Source organism: Heptranchias perlo, chromosome 8 (genome assembly GCF_035084215.1).
Source record: "Heptranchias perlo isolate sHepPer1 chromosome 8, sHepPer1.hap1, whole genome shotgun sequence".
In the NCBI taxonomy this organism is placed as follows: Eukaryota; Metazoa; Chordata; class Chondrichthyes; order Hexanchiformes; family Hexanchidae; genus Heptranchias; species Heptranchias perlo.
The window spans coordinates 18,881,573-18,899,372 of NC_090332.1; the positions used below are offsets into that span (position 1 = coordinate 18,881,573).

A 17,800-nucleotide genomic window follows, 5' to 3' on the forward strand; every position below is an offset into this window, starting at 1 on the left:
TTCTTGGATGTTTCAGCCATGGTTAATCATCTTCTTCAGGAGACTGAATATGTTGGGTAAAGTCCACAACAGTGCAAATGGTACATGGTCTGAAAGAATGGGATCAACTTAGATGATCAAAACAGCCTTTTCTCACTCAATACTTGTGTTCAAGATGCTATGTTCTGTCTTGGGCTGGATTTGAACCTAGATCCCAGAGATGGAGCCAAGAGTGTTAATTCACTCCACCACCCAGCCCCCATTTGTCTTTCTTTTAAAAACAAAATTAAGCATAAAGACAAGAAATGGAATACCACAACTTAAAATAAAGTTCACACAAGTTTAACCAGAAGAATTTTCCTCCGTTTTTATTCTGTTCGTTACAATGAACAATTTGACATTTGAATACGTTGCTCACTATAATGGAACAAAAAAGTATAATACAATCCTTTTCCTTTGAGTTTTTCTTTAGGGGTGATGATTTACAAATGATTCACAACTAATAGATTCAAACCAAAATAATGATAGCATTAATATTAGTGACAAACCATGGTGGTACAGCATACAATCAATGTGTATCTTAACTCTAATGACATTTTAAATCTTTATTCTTGGCACTGCTGTTTTCAAATAAAAAAAAATAAAAAAAGACATATATTCTAAGCATTTTATGAACTACATATCTTAGCATGTTGGAGCAAGAATGTGCAGTGCTATGGAGTGGTGTAACCTGGACTTACACCCATGATTCACCACATCAGCAAGATACCAATCTCAGCAACATCATCGTGGGAAATGCACAAAAGAGGCTAGGTGCTTCTCAGATAAAAGTGAAAAAGTAGAGGGACAACAGCCATTGATTGCTAGGCTTCTGCCTCTTTGCAGCCAGCTCAGATGTTGGCTCATGTGCCCTGCTGGCTGCATGGCCCAGAAAGGCCAGAAGATGGGGTGGGGGGGAATATGAGAAAATAGCTCATTTGAAAAAGAGTTTACATACTTAGAAAAATAAAACATATACAGACCCTCAAAAGATTAATGAAATAATTTCCTAGGAACTCTAAGTGAAATATCTTGAAAACAGCATTAAACCTAAAGGTTTCAATAAACATTCTATATACGTTTAGTTTAGAAACCTACTTGATCTGTTGTAGAATTCCTGCTAAAACAGTGTTCCATATGGAAAAATTGATCAGTTTAAGATCTATGGCAAAAAGAAAATTATTGTCTGAGTGGTGGTTGTACAGAGGACAGTCAACTTGTCCTAATGGAAATACCCTAATAGTTAGTAAAACCTTGCTCTTAATCTCCATTAGGCAAACATGCCAAATATGTGGGGAACAGATCCCCATACAAATGTTCCCTTTAAGCAAGTGCTCTCCTTCATTAGAATACCCATTAACTGGGTATATTCAGTATTTAAAATTACATTAAATGCTGTTTATTTGGTCAAAATGGGCAATGAACTAGTTACTCAAGAGTTTTCCCCCCAATTTGGACCAACCCTTTACTTGGTGGGCAATATCTCTTCAAAAGGCTCACCTTGTACTTGTATCTTGCACTCCTTTTCATTTTATTTCCTCACAAGACACTGTCATTTTGCATAATATAATTTTATTTTCCAATATTTAAATACATTTTCCTGCAACACAAATTATATTGTACAATATAATTAGTCTCTTTACTCAACACCCAAGAATGTGTGTTTTTTTTTTTAAGTATCATTATTATTAGCCAGTTAAGTAACTTCTGTTTTGAAAGAACTTTCATCACAACAGGTCCTGATCAATTTTACCATAAGAATTTGAAATATCAACGAAAACAAAGGATAACCAGTACCAACATTTTTCACAAATTAAATGATGGGGGTGGGAAGTGGGAAGCCACCAATCTATACAAATCATTTCCAAAGGTTCTCCCATAATGGATGTCACTTTGTTTAATTCAGCGTTTTCACTTTTACCATTCTGCATCCCCGACAGCTTTGGAGAACACATAATCCCTCCCATTGAAGGTCATTATTCCATCCTTAAGATAGAATTTCCACTTGTTTTTACTCCTGTGAATCTAATGCAAAAAGAAAGCACTCACTATCATGCAGTCAGTCAAACACTGTATATGGTGGTCATCAATGGTGCCAATAATCATTCCCATAAAATTGTCTTTCAAAAAACAGTAAACAAAGTAACAATGCCGGATTCATGCGGCCACCATTGGAGTACCAAGGATATCTTATAGTAGGAATAATGCAAAGAATCGATAAAAGGAAGTGCCTGAAAATAAACCAAAATAATCTGGAAATACACAGCAGCTCCATCAAAAATCTGAAAAGAAAAAGACAGGTTAACATCTTGGGAATAGACCTTTTGGCAAAACCCAGTGTTCTGACAAAGGACTGATAACTGAAACAACCTTTATTGCAATGAAAGTGAGGAAAAAAGAACAGACTTGCATTTTATGTATCATTTTTAACACCCATCAGGATGTTCCAAAGTGTATCACAGTCAATGAATTTCATCATTGTTGTTTTGTTGGCAAATGTGGCAGCCAATTTGTGTACAGCAATGTCCTGCAAACATCAAACATGATAAATGACCAGTTAATCTATTTTGGTGGTGGTCATTGAGGGATGAATATTGGCCAAATACCAGGAGAACTCTTCTTCAAAAAAGTGCCATGGGATCTTTTACATCCACCTGAAGAGGCAGATGAGGCCTTGGTTTAACATCTAATCAACGACCCAGCATCTATGACAATGCAGCACTGAAGTGCCAGCATAGATAATACACTCAAGTTCTGGAGTGGAGCTTGAAATCAGAACCTCTTGACTCAGACAAGGGCTACCAAGCTAACACAGTGGTGGGATTCATTATAAATTAATGTTTATATCCAATCCAATGTTTAAGTACATTAAAAAACAAGCTAATTATGGTGTGTTCTCCATTCATTTTAACTGGTTGAGAGGATACAAAGAATACAGGCAACTGCGAGAACAGTGGAAAGCACTCTGCTAGCTGTACATTATATAACGAGCCTACATTCACTCCCTTTCCAGCCAAAAAGAGAGGCAGTTTTACCTTCAAACAGTAGCGGATTCAAATTTCTGCAGAAGCTTTTAATACAATAGAGAGCTCTTTCCTCTCCACCTCTTTAGCTGTTCCTTCCTTCTCTCCCTCTCAGCTCACTGTCTCCCTCTGCACCCATCCCCTCCCCAGCTTCTTTCAGCCCTTTCAGGAGTGGACAACAATCCCACATGGGTGTCTTCACCGGAGGCCCTGAAGATTTTAACTGCTGGGTCTCATTTGAATGCTGCCAGTCAGCTGCTTGCCCGTTTCGGGCAGAAAAGTGGCAGCTGGTCAGCTGGGAGAAGACACTGAGATCGGGTATCCTGGAGCCTGCCTGTTGGCACGAAGTCCATGACAGGAGGTGTTGCAAGGGTCTTGCAGCTCGGGAGGGGGGAGCTCGGGGTAGCAGAGGCCCGGACTTTTCTTGCGGGGCCCGGAGCAGCACTTCTACTGCTCCTGGCCCCACTAAGGAAAGTTTTTTTTAAAAAAGACTTACCTTAGAGATCCTTGCTGTTTCCCGACAGCTTTACCTGTCGGGGCTGATGCCCTGCTCAGGAGCAGGTTAAAATGGCGACATGGGACCCCGAATTGCTCCTATTAGCGAGGTTCCTGCTAGAGACCGTGAGAGCCTCATCTGCTGCCAAAACCAGCAGCGTTAAATGGGGAATCGGCAACAAGAAGCGGGAAATGGAGCTGCTCCATTTTAACTGCTCCCGATCGTGGCGAGTTAAAATTCCCCGTGATATGGCGCAATATAAATGCAAGTTCTTTCTATGGATGACCTTAGCTGAGAAACATAACAGTGGGAGAATATGCTGAAGGTGGTGAAAAGACTAACAGGAATTGCAGGCAATAATCTCTTCAGGTGACAAAAATAACAATTAAAAAAAAATAGGTGTTCTTATTGATCATTAGACACGTACTATAGAATAGTTATTTCCTCTCCTCCTCCCCACCCTCAAAAGTATTTTTTCTCCGAATAAAAACAACAGCACAATGTTGCCATTGGGAACCAGTTGGAAAAGAATGAAATAGTTTGTGTGTGGCTCGAGAGGGAAAAAACTGAAGAGGCACAAAGCAAAGTCACACTGACCAAGAAGATGGTCAACACACCCGACTGTATTAAAAGCTCTCCAATAGGAGATAAGAAACCAATGTTGTGGCATAGAAAAAGATCAAAAATGCATACCACATGTGTACACATCTAATAGTAATTTCTGATTGCATCTAAAACTTTCTACTGCGAGTATTGGAGGATTTCTATTTGAACAAGCAGATTTATTTTGCTGTAACTATAAATAACTTCCATTTTGGCAGTGCTTTTGTTAAAAGGGGCAGAATTGCTGACTCTCAAAAAAAAATTACAAAGTCAATACATTCTGGAGCAGGAAATATTGCAGCCACTAGGCTATGTCAGGTAAAAGGAATAGTGGGTAATGATTTTGTTTAGTTGGCATTCATTTACAGATGTGCAGTAAAAATGAAATTTAAAATAAATTTCTATAAGTTTGCAGTAAATAGACACTGGAAATCTGTGCCAAATACTCTGCCAGATTTCATCTTTATGGTTGTGCACCAGATAGTTTCAAAGTATTACTCTTAGATCTGATTATTATAGAGAATTTGATGAGGTTGAAGAAGTGCCCTAGTTTATCTTTATTTTGAGATATTAAGATAAAGTGACACAGCTGTAAGTACTCAGAGGATATATGGTCAAGAGAACTCAAACTGTTGAAAGGATTACAAAATACAATTAATAGAATCTCCTCAGACTGGCTTCTTGCCAGCCCTAAAATGGATATTTTAGAAGGATATTGTGCAGAGGTCCAAATTTGCTGCTATTTGGGTGAGAGACACAAAATGAAAGAAGAATGTGAAAACATAGAAAAGCAAAGCTGGCTGCAAGCTAGATCAGATTTACAGAAAGAAGAAAAAAGATAGGCTAATACTTTGGGCCTAAACCTTTCATTAGAAATAGAAACAAAGATTAATAAACCCTTTTATAGGGCTGAACAAAATGAAGGGAGAAAATAGGTGAATCCAAGTCACAGATGCTACCTACCATCACAAAGAAGCAGTTAATGAAGTTAATAACCTCTGAACATTTTTATTCAAAAAACTGGAAAGAGGTTATAAAGATAATAGATAATCCTCAAGAGACAATGAAAGAGCATTAGACAGATAAAAGGGGAATAAAATCAACTCTAAAATAGAAGAAAATTAAGTTGAAGATGGATTGGAGAAACAGACAGGAAAACGTAGCAGACATTCAATGCTTGGACCACAGGGCTTCAGAATCCAAGAAGCTGAGACACTGTTCCTAATTTGTGTGTTGAGCTTGGTCTGACAGACAGTGTAAAAGGTCAAAAGTTGAAGTGGCAATCCACGGGGAAATCAGGATCATGCTTAGAACAAAACGGAGGTTTTTAGCAAAGCAGTCGCCCGATCTGAAGTTGGTCTCTCCAATGCAGAAAAGGCAGCATTGTGAACAAGTACAGTATACCAAATTGGAGGAAGTACCTATAAATTACTGTCTGATGTGACAGGAACATTTGTAGCCCTTTATATTGGCGGGAGAGAGGGAAATGGACAGGTATTGCATCTGCTATGATTACATGAGAAAGTACCAAGAAAAGGTTGCCAGAAGTATAGGTGATGGAAGAATGAGCAAAGGAAGAATGAACAAAAGAACTGTCTCTCTGGAAATCAAAGAGAAGGCAATAAATGTTTGGTGATGAGATTACATTGTATATGGTGGACAATCATCTAATGAATACAGAGACTAATCGGATGAACTGAGGACAAGAGGACCTCTGTCATTAGTGTGCAAGGAGGAAGAGTGGGTGAATGTGAAGGCATGGAAAATGGGGGAAGGGAAGGGAAAAATCTCAGCTGAAGTTTGGAGGAATTTGAGAGCTGTAGTTCAACAAGTGGAGGCATCAAAGCAGATACAACAGACAGAAAACAAAAAAAAGAGTCTTTGCAAGAAGGGGAAGAAACATTATCCAAATTTTAAATGATTAAAGGGAACAGAGAAACTCAGATGACCCATATGAAAGAGAGAGATCTCAACAAAGAGATTGAAGAAGGGCAAGAGTTCCGAGTGGGGAATTCTGGAGGATAAGAACGCCTGAAGCGAGAAGAGGAAGTTAGAATCATGAAACAGCACTTTCTGGGAATAAAAAAAGTACAACAGGTGAAGGTAGCTGAAGAACTCGACATCATGTCAAGCTTGTGATTCGATGAGGAGGGGGTTATCGGATATTGAAGTGAAGGAGCTTGCTGGGGGCCGATCATTCAGAAGGATAAAGGAGATGTTCAGAGGGTATGTAAAATCCAGCAAATAGGAATCCAGACAGGAATGAGGTTAGAAGGGCTCAAAATATAGTAAAGAAACAGGAATCAAGAATAAAATATTGACTGACATCTGGGTCTTGCTAGCCTAAAGGAAGAAAAAAAAAATGTTGTTAAAATGATGGATGACAAGAATAGAAAACAGAGGAATGGGACAGATGCAATGTAGACTGAGCCAATGTTGATGGGGAGAGGGGTTCAAAGAATATACACGTGGCAGACAGGAAGGGAATGGATAGGAACATAACCTAAGTGGTCATGGAATCATACAGCACAGAAGGAGGCCATTCAGCCCATTGCACCTGTGCTGGCTCTTTGAAACAGCTATCCAATTAGTCCCACTCCCCTGCTCTTTCCCCATAGCTCTGCAAATTTTTCCTTTTCAAGTATATATCCAATTCCCTTTTGAAATTTACTATTGAATCTGCTTCCACCACCTTTTCAGGCAGTGCATTCCAGATCATAACAACTTGCTGTCTAAAAAAAATATCTGCTCACCTCCCCATAACTATTTGATTACACTTCTTTTCAATCCCTTCATCCAAAGGCTTCATCCCTTTCTTTCAGATTCTCAGTTTCTGTGTTATCTGATTACTCCATTTTCCACATCAGACCTTCTGAAAAGTCTATTTTCCTCAGCTAACGTTACCCTTGTTAATGGGATTCTTGACCACGTGTGTCCCCTTTCCCAGGTCTCCACTCTCACCCATTTCCCGTGTCTCACAACAGAGTACCGCATTCTCATTTTCTACTTACTAGTTTCTGCATACACCAGATTTTTTTTTGTCATTACAGAGTGATGTCACCACCAAGTACATCTTCCCCTCCTCTGCACACACTGCTTTTCAGAGCTACCGTTCCTTCTATGATACCCATATTCACTATCAGTTTGGCTCAGCGATAGTATTCCTGTCTCCGTCAAAAGGTTGCGGATTAAAGCACCACTCCAAAGACTTGAGCACATAATCTAGGCTAACACTTCACTGCAGTACTGAGGGAGCATTGCACTGTTGGAGATGGTGCCTTTTGAATGTGACGTTAAACTATGGCCCTGTCAGTTCAATGGGAGGGCTAACAGATCCCATGGTATTATCGAAAGAGCAGAGTGTACTCCTGGTATTCTGGCCAACATTCCTGCCTCAGCCATCACCAATATCGATTATTTGGCCATTTATCGTTTTTGCTGTTTGTGGGACCTTGCTGTGCACAAATTAGTGGCCATGTTTGCCTACATAACAACAGTGACATCAAAAGTAATTCTTTACCTATGAAGCATTATAAGGTGTCCTGAAGATGTGAAATACACTAATAAATGCAAGTTCTTTCTGTCTTCTTTATCCTTTGCACACTTTCATCATCCCCATTTCTAGCTATCTTTTATCTGGTACTTTTCTTCATGTAGCACCTGCCCATTTTCCTGTTTCCACAGCTTAATTCTAAGCTCCAATCACTCCTATGTGAAACAACAGTTTACAAATACTTCCTCCAATCTAGTAAACTGTATGCAGTGTTCACAGTGTGATCGTCTTTATGTTGGGTAGGCCAAATGTAGATTGGGTGACTGTTTTCCCAATCATCTCCATTCTGTCCACAACCACAATCCTGATTTCCAGGTGGCTCTCCCTGCCATTCTTTGACCTCATGCACTGCTCCAACCAAGCTGGACATAATCTTCAGAAACAGCATCTCAAGTTTCTTCTTTGCAATCTGTAGCCCTCTGGTCTGACCACTGGCCGTAGAAATTTCAGGCCTCAGCTGTTTATCCCATTTTCCAGTCTGTTTCTCCCATCTATCTTTCATAACTCCTTTGCAATTTTGAGCTATTTTTGTTCACTCTCAGCCTTTTCATTGGCTGAGATAATCTTTGTACATCATCCAGTTCTTTTTCACCTCTTTCCAGCTTTTTGAAAAATCTGTTCAAAGACTGTGAATCCATTCATTGTTTTTTATTACAGTAGGTAATATATATCTCTTGAACCTTTTACTCGTTCTCCCCTCTTCATTTGGTTCACTCTTAAAAGGAGCTCACTTGCCTTCCACTTCTGATGAATAGCCTATGAAGCACCTATTATACGACAGGAGATCCTGAGAGCTGAATTCTTCCATTTTCTCTGAGGAAATATCTGCCCAATATAGTAGGGAGATCTAAAGTTACAAAAACCAATTTTCTGAGCTAATACAGAACAAGAACATTACAGCCCTCTTCCAACTGATTTTCACAATTATCTAGTTGATAGAATTATGTAAAGGGGCTACCCTTTCAGGACAGTAATAGCCTATTAAGTGCTAGTGTACTGCAATCTCTGGTCTTGAAGCAGAACTGGTGCAAATGTACTGTCACACATTGCATAAGTATGTTGATAGGCTGTTTCTTCTATCTGTTGCAGATCATGCATACCATCTCCTTGTGCAGTGCTAATTCTTGCTGAAAATATCTACCACTACTTTCCATGTCAACCAGATGTTGGAAAGTCAAAATGACCGTGACTTTTTGAATCAGTGCCTTATCCTCAAAGTATCCAGACAGAAAATTCTAGATCATATAGCCCCTTTATTCATTTATGCAACTATTTACACATCCATAATAGAAGCGAATTTGTAAGTAACGTTCTAATGCCAGCAATGCTGCTTTAAGTTCTAATCTGCTGATATGCCCATTGAGTTATATTACAGCAACCACCAAAAATTCTTCTCAATGAAAAATTAGATAATTTCCATTTATCAATGTAATTAATGATCTAACAATAAAAATCACAGAAACTCCAGTTTGAAAGTTGCAATTTATGAGAACAAGACCTTATTAATTACAAAGTAGTGCAGGCAATCTCTAATTTTTCCATCAAGAGGATAATGAGAGACATAGCTAGAGACTGTTGGTGCGCTCCCATTAGACTATCCATTCACCTTCAGGCCACTAGTTTTGGATTGCTAGGATGTATGCTAAATAGTGGGAGTGAATTCCATTCCTTTCTTTGCTATTAGTCACATTTGCCAAAGCTTGTGAACTCAACAGATTTGCACTTGGCAGCAATTTCAAGACATTATCTATTTTCAGAGAAACCAGCTTAAAATCAGTCCACTCAAACACAAATTGCATATTCCACTTATGAACTGCCTAAAACCCTCTTCCTGGCTTCATCCTTCTGCACTTTCAAAAGCCCCCTAAAGATCTATCTTTTCAACCACACCTTTGGCCACATCCCCTAATTTCTCTCCTGCTTGGGTCCGACTCCCAACTGTGAAACACCTTGGTTTGCTACATTAACAGGGCTAAATAAGTTATGTTATTACAGTAGTACATGGTGTGGAAGACCTCTTTTGGCAGGAGGAGGTAAAGAATCTTCAATTGCCTTTGGGGAATGTATCAAAGTTATCCCAAAATTGAGGGCAAAAAGCAAAAGCCAAGTGGGACTTGTTCATTTTGAAACCTAGAGCTTCAAGCCTTTATATATACATTAAAAAAATCACACTCACACAAAGAGCACTAATTGCACACACAAGACTCTGAACTTGCAATCTTTTCGACATTCTTGAAATTCAGTTGTTTACTACAAGAGCTGTAATCATTTTTCAGTGTTATGGTTCTTAAATTCAATCAAGCAAGACAGATGTCAGAGCTATTAAATGGGTGTAAAAGAAACATCACAAATAGACCATTAATCTAGTTATAAACTGTATGTTACTGTAATGGAAAAGATGAGTTTCAATTATATAGAATTCCATGTTACCTTTTTCTGATGCTACTTCATCTTCAAATATCCCCATTTTACTATCTCTTTCCCTCTTGAGCCATACATCTTTTGGGGTCAAGTGGACAGCCAGTTATGCACTCTGCTTACAAGGTTCCTCCCATCTGTTCTGACAAGTAGTAAGGCCAGCCAGATATATATTTCCTTCCAATTTTATCTCTTGCCATGTGGGTAGATGCCTCGTTTCTTTTTCCACCTTCTCTTAGCCGAAATATTAGAATTGGGAATTTGACAAATCTGGGCAATAAACCATGTGATCCATTTGCTTTGCGAAGCTGTACCTTTGTCTTTGAACCATTGGGTCATAGACAGTTACTTTTTTAAAAAAACACTGGCTTTGAAATAAAAATAAATACATATTGGAACTTAATAACACAAATGCACTTACCTTGTCATACTGGCAAACAATTACATTTTCCGTATCAAACAGATCAGGCACCTCCTGTTCACTTACATCATCTCCTGAATTCAAAGGATCCTGTAAAATACATTGTATGCAAATTAATTTATCCTCCATTAATTACCAAAGATTAATGACCAATAACATTTCTACAAGCTTTGTTTAAAATTGAAAAACTTAAGTGGAGGACCAAGGCCCATAGATTACAATCAAGGTTGAAAAAAGTAAAAAGGAAAGGAGTTGCATTAATATAACTCCTTTCACAACCTCAGGACGTCCCAAAATGCTTTACAACCAATGAAGTACTTGTGAAGTGTAGTCACCGTTGTAATGTAGGGAAGAAAGGAAGGACAAGGTAAAACAGGAAGAGCTTAGGTGATACAATGCTTCCTATGTCAGGATATCAAAACAATTTATAAAATATCAAAAATCAATTAAAGCTTTTGTTCCCCTCTACTATTCACACAATCCTACATCTGTAGTAGTCTAGCCCAAGAACATCACTGCAAACCTTTCTACAATCCAACCACCAGATAGTTTTCTTTAGCTGTGAAAAAAGAAATTCTCTCCAGATGATCTACCCAAAAATTGGTGTGCTTCACCAAAATGGGAAGTTTCAAGAACAAATACTAGTCAGTCAATCTGATATTCAAACTCTGGCTTCTTAGTCACGGGTCCAATGTTCCATTACAGGTATTATCAACAACACCCCTCCCTTGTTACTTTTGCCTCTTCAGTTTTTGCGAGAGCTGCTATCGCCCAATGATTTTTACACAACTAATAAGCTTTATAAGAAAAATACGTAATCAGGAAATTCTATATCCAGAATAAATTTTAAGTAAATTACTGGTGGTGGGAGTATTCGAATTCCATTGGCCTTTAACAAAGATTAATGGCCAACAACTTTACTACAAGCTCTTTTTTCAAAAATTGAGAAAAATCAAGGCCATGGGGCAGAAAACAAGTAAGGGTGAAAAAAAATAAGAAGTGATCAGCTAATGCCAAGCTTTGGTTTTAAAAGCCTGAAGGTTGTAGGAGAAAGGAAAGTTTGAGGGAGGTATAGAGTTCCATAATTTTCAAGTCCTGAGAAAGAATGAATTAGAGTAGGAGACAGTTTGATAAGTCTTGATTTCAACATTTTGAGGATGCAGGAAGGAGGAAAAATATGTAGAATAAATTATCGACAGTTTAAAAGAAACAAAAAAGAGGCAAGTTCAGAGCAACACTGATTATAATAAAAGCTTAGGATTTTATAAAATGGCTGCTGTATTGGCAGAATTTCATTGTTTTGGTATTTTTCATTTAAGTTGTAAAGTTAGATATCAGTAAGCCCCGTAGCAATTCGTAAGGAAGCTGGGAGGGCAAATCCTTTAAAGGTCAATGATAGATCATTAACAGAGGCTCACATCGTGGAGAATAGCCTATTGGTATCAGGGTATTCAAGCTCTGGTCCAGAAGACCATTAAAAGCATAACAATCTTAAGGTTTAAATGAGTCTCTTTCTCTTCAAGAAAAGCTCTTTAAGGTTCAGAGACCAGGTCCTGTTTCCACTGTAAGGAATGCCACATAAGGAACTGGAATAATAATGTTCCCTCTATACTCATGGATAGAATCACTGACTGTAGAGAAAACCGGTGTCACTTTTGAGCCAGCTTATTTAGCCAATAGTAATAGACCAAACCAAGCTATCCCTTTATCTTGTTGGGCAACTAAACTCACACGATCATGCGGCCACTTTCTCATTGGCAAATAATAATTGTGTATCCATTCTATATGTTAATACTGCTTTCCAGCAACCTTGGCAGCCAATAATCATTTGACAACTGACTGTTTCATGTTTCTCTGATAGAGATCTGACTCAACGCAACTAAAGTTAAGTAAGGTAAAACTATTCAGCAAGTTTAATATAGTAATGACAACAACCTGCACAGATAATCCTAAATCTAAAATTCCATACATGTTAAGACTTTATCCCATAGCATTAAACAGTATTTATGTTGTCAGCCTCCTTCCCTTTGTCAGAAATGCCGACCAAGTGTAGATGGCCAACTTGCCTCTGAGTATTTCCAGGAATCAATTGCCATTCCTGTATCATAACTAAACCTCCAATTGTAATGCAGTATTAGAACATGTGCTGTTGATTTTTAAACATTTGTTTGGTTATACATGGAGAGCAAGAAAGACAAAGCAGTTACAAGAGAGGTTTGTGGATAGACACAATACTAGGCCCAGGGAGACAGAGAGCGAGCAAGGTATAACACAGCAAGAGTGTAAAACCCAGCCTCGGCCACAGGCCCAAGAGCAACAAGGGAGATACTGTGGTATTCACAAATTCCTGCTAACTGCTGTCACAGGCAGGAACCTCTTGCTTCCATTGCTAATGGGGTCAATTTGACTACTTAAGAACAGCTCCAACAAAGATCAGTGTGTGAAAGAAAAACTGTTCATCCATTGGATGTTGCCAAAGATTCATGTTATTATGGTTTGTTAGCTGGAGAAACTCAGTATGTTAAAACACTTACAGACAGACTTTCAAAAGCTAAATCAAGACAAATGGGGATACATGTTCAGTGGTAGGCACCACTGAATTTGCTCTGTGGATGTTGCTGAAAAGGTCAATCCTAACCAACTTCGTTATCTTTGTATGGAAGTAGACCTTACATTTACTTATGACACACTGGAATGGTGGTTTAGTGTGCAGTTAACTCCAGTGACAGATGAAAACAGCCTCTGCTATTGTTGGCTGAGAATTCCAAGCAAATCTTGACAAGAGGTCACATTTTGTTTTGACTGTAAGAGGTCCCATGAAGGCACGTGAAACAGTGCTTCAATCCTGAAGACTTGCATCTCATGAAAACGACAATATGCAGCAAACCTTTAGAAAAAACAAAAAAACAAAACACACAACAGAGCAAAAAATTCACTGGGGAGCTTTGCTCGTGTAAGAAGAGCAGAATTGCCCAAATGCTGACAAGCAACTGATGCAATAGTGTACGGAATATGCCTTTGCATAGTGTGTAAAAGGAAAATTATATGAGCAATGTTATAAAAAAATAAAATAATTTATGGGAAAGATTCTTCTGATTCTCCTCCCTTTTTCCTTCTAAACTGCAAAAATACTTTTTCATCCCTACATCCTTACTTTGTTGAAATCAAGACTCATTATAGGTCTTCTACTTTAACTCACTATTTTTCAAGGTCCTAGACGTAGAAATCTTTATCTATTTCAATCCTTCCTCTCCCCCACCACCATCCTTACTTCCCTCTAGAATCTTCAGGCTCTTAAAACGTGAGCTTGACATCACTATCAGTACTTCTGATTTACCTTGTTCTCTTAATCTTTGCGACCTATCTGACATCCTGCACTATGAGTTTTGGCACCTCACATTGGTTTCTCAATAAAAAAAATGCATCAAATGTAAAGCCAAGTGTCCAGAGCCATTCTTTGCCAGGCAACAAAGCATTATGGCTATTCTGTAGTTTAAATTAATTGATAGGTTCATCAGTTCTAGGCTTAAAATGTAAAAACATTTCAAAAACAGATTACCTTTTCGCATGGTTATTATTATCCTAAGTAAAAGTTATTTTTACATTGCCAAAAACAGGTTAGTAAATTAGGAGGGTTAAAAACTAATTGCGTAACAAGATGTGTTTAATGTATTCCAGAAAGAAACGTGCAAAGAAATCACACCACATATTCTGAATCATTGCCACAAAATGGCAGCTGATCATTATTTCCTACAATCAACAAAATTAGATCTCTGGGGTTTTTAAGAGGCCAGCACCTGCAGAACTCCCCCTGCGTGTTTTTCCAAACCTCCAGCTAATTTTTAATTCTTCAAAGCACATCATCTGTGTGAGCTGCGCATAGTGATTCATATTATATCGTCCATTACTTTAAAACCAGTGGAACCCATTTAGCAGACAGGTTCACAATATTAAATGCTAAGCTGGGAAGGGGTGGTAAGTATGAAACATTTATTTATAAAACAACTGGAAAACCTTATAAAATTATAAGCATTATGTAGTTAAAACAGTCATAGGGGAATCAAAACCTCTGAACAGCCAAGACTCTCGATAAGGTCAAGATGGCCTGGATGATTGCCAAAAATCAATACTTACAAAGTGAAAATTGACATTTGGGGCCAAGAATGCTTTTTAATTTCCTGCCTGCATGAACAAATCAATTTTTCTGAATTAGCATTTCTGTGTTACAAGATATATATAGCATTAACCATCAGCTAACAACCTAGTCATTATTGCACATCAAAGGACTGGATTCATAAATTCACACATTAAGCTTCAAAGGTCTGCCTATACCTTTGAAACAAATGTTGGTAGCAGAGGGATTTGGGTGTCCTTGTACACAAATCACAGGAAGTTAACATGCAGGTACAGCAAGCAATTAGGAAAGCAAATGGTGTGTTAGCCCTTATTGCAAGGGGGTTGGTGTATAAGAGTAAGGAAGTCTTGCTGCAATTATATAGGGCTTTGTTGAGACCACACCTGGAGTACTGTGTACAGTTCTGGTCTCCTTACCTAAACGAAGGATATACTTGCCTTAGAGGGGGTGCAACGATGGTTCACTTGATTGATTCCTGGGATGAGAGGATTGTCCCATGAGGAGAGATTGAATAGAATGGGCCTATATTCTCTGGCATTTAGAAGAATGAGGGGTGATCTCATTGAAAAGCATAAAATTCTTAGAGGGCTTGACAGGGCAGACGCTGGAGAGTCTAGAACTAGGGGGCATAGTCGCAGGATAAGAGGTCAGCCACTTAAGACTGAGATAAGGAGAAATTTCTTCACTCGGGGTTGTAAATCTTTGGAATTCTCTACACCAGAGAGCTGTGGATGCTCAGTCTTTGAGTATATTCAAGACTGAGATCGATAGATTTTTGGACACTAAGGGAATCAAGGGATATGGGGATAGGGCGGGAAAGTGGAGTTGATGTAGAAGATCAGCCATGATCTTATTGAATGGCGGAGCAGGCTCGAAGGGTCGTATGGCCTACTCCTGCTCCTATTTCTTAAGTTCTTATACTGTAGAATCGACTGCACAAAAACAACTAACCAATTTAAATGAAGAGATCTAACTAACCCTCTTAAATTTATTTGGGACACTGAAATAGTATCCATCACACCTGTAAATTCTGCTTGCGTCACCTTCAAATGTACCTTAGAAGTTGACAATACAGTTAATGTTTCTATGCCAGCATAAACCCCAATTTATCCTCGTAACTTGCACAAAATATGATCAGTGTCTGCACTAGAACAAAAGAAGGCTACAATGTCCAAAGAGATATGCATACCAAAATTTTCTTTAACTTTTTTACAAAACATTTTGGGATTGATGATAAAAGTGTAAGTACTTACATATTTTGTGAGGTTTACACAATGAAGTCCAAATCATAGGGAAAAAAAAGAGACCACAGAACCTGCATATTTGAGTGTCAATGTGTCTAGATGTACAAGGTAAAATGAAATGTACTAAAATTGCAAGTCTAGACTGGGCATTGAACACTACAAATAATCACATGGGAGGAAAAATGGAGATACCTGAGGCAGCGTTTAGTATCTTCAAATGAAAAAAAAACAAGCTACACAAAATCTTGCTTACACATATCTGTACTATATAAACATTTCCATTATAAGTGATAAAAACAAGTTTAATACAATCATGTGATTTGTTTTGCCACTATGATCATCCATGGTTATTAAATATGAAACACTTTCTTAGCTGATGGGTGGAACACAGATTACTTCCTGGGCATACATGCAGCTTAAAAAAAACCTCAGATCCGTAAAGAACTGCCAATGTAATAATGATTTCTGCAAGCAGCACAGTGGAAGTTGAGATTTGCAAACAGAAATGGGCTGAGAGAGAAAGTAGGACGGTCATCTGTTAAGATATACCAAACAAATGTACCTCCAACTACACAGACATAGTGGTTTTTCAGTTTTCAGTCAATTTTAACTCAGCAGGTATGGTTTGATATTAAGCTTTAGGATACCGAAAACCTGGTACATCTTGTCCTTCCTTCTAAGGACTGATATATGGGTAATTTCATTCTGCAACAACTAATGTGACTTCTTATTACATTTTATCATCTTCAGATGGCTCTGGAACCTAATCATTTTATAGATTAGAGTGCAAGAGGGAAACAAAAGTCTCTTAACTAAATTCTTTTGCTAGCTTCTAATGATGGCTCATCAAGTTAAACCACACAGATCAAAAAAAGTTCCCAGATTCAATTATCAGTCTGTACCAGTTGCTCAGAGAGCAATAGAGGTGCTACAATTGACCTCTGCTCCAATGGTTTGGAGGGATAAAAGTTCCCACTCCTGATGCATATTCAGTAACCCTGCTGTACGCGTGCATAAGTAGACATCAGCAAACGACAGGACTGGGACATCTGTGGTATCCTTCCACAGTCAAATAGCCCATTGACACTCACTGTCAAGACTTAAACATGAATGGTAACAACTTGGGCGAGCACCCATGGAACTGTACTCTAGTAAAGAGTCAATGCCTTCAAGGCAGAGGGAGAGGGGATAAAACTAGCATAGAAAACTGGGGCGAGGAAGAGAGAGAGAGATATTTTGTACTAATATACCGATCAACAAAATGTTATATGGGTTTTTTGTTTTGCGTGTTCCCCGTTTTGTGTGTAAAAGCCACTTTCATACTGAAGCTTGTTTACATCAGATTCTGGGAGAATGGTGACCACGAGCCAGCTCCTGACTAAATATATTTTCCTTATCCTGGAGGCAGATTTTTGTGTCCAAACTGATTCACTGAAGCCAATCTGTGAGAATCCAACCTAAACAAGTGTTAGTATAAAACAGACTAAAAATCGTCCTGTGATAAATTAGATAATTATCACAAGAGTTCGATGTTTGCTAGAGTATGCTTGATAAAAAAATTTCCATGGACTTAATTTTATCCTTGGCCATCTTTGCTACTGAGTCATGCAAAATATGCATTATAATTACATTTTTGCAGCAGAAGGACAGATATGGAATCCACAAGTATGAGGCCCATCTAAATGTTTCCTGGTTTACATTATTTAATTTCAGAAGCCGAATTAACTTAATCAATTTCTTTTCTTTTAAAAAGGTAGAAGTATTACAATCAGGTAATCATTTTTTCTTAAAACAAAAGCACATATCAAGGATACACTACACCAGATGGGACCTCGCCATCATCTAGTGAAGCTAGGACATGACTCACAAGAACCAGAAGACAATAGGGT

At 38.3% G+C, this 17,800-nt stretch overlaps 1 protein-coding gene across 1 annotated transcript in view; it reads right to left on the minus strand.

The window, feature by feature from the left end:
• Positions 1-1,920: 1,920 nt before the first annotated feature.
• Positions 1,921-17,800, minus strand: part of LOC137324306 (stonin-1-like) — a 97,464-nt gene continuing 81,584 nt past the window's right edge. The window contains exons 12-13 of the mRNA XM_067988449.1: positions 10,533-10,622; positions 1,921-2,043 (exon numbers count right to left, since the gene is read on the minus strand). Of these exons, the coding sequence (XP_067844550.1) occupies positions 1,936-2,043; positions 10,533-10,622 (198 nt within the window). The 3' untranslated portion in view covers positions 1,921-1,935. The remainder of the gene's footprint in view (positions 2,044-10,532; positions 10,623-17,800) is intronic.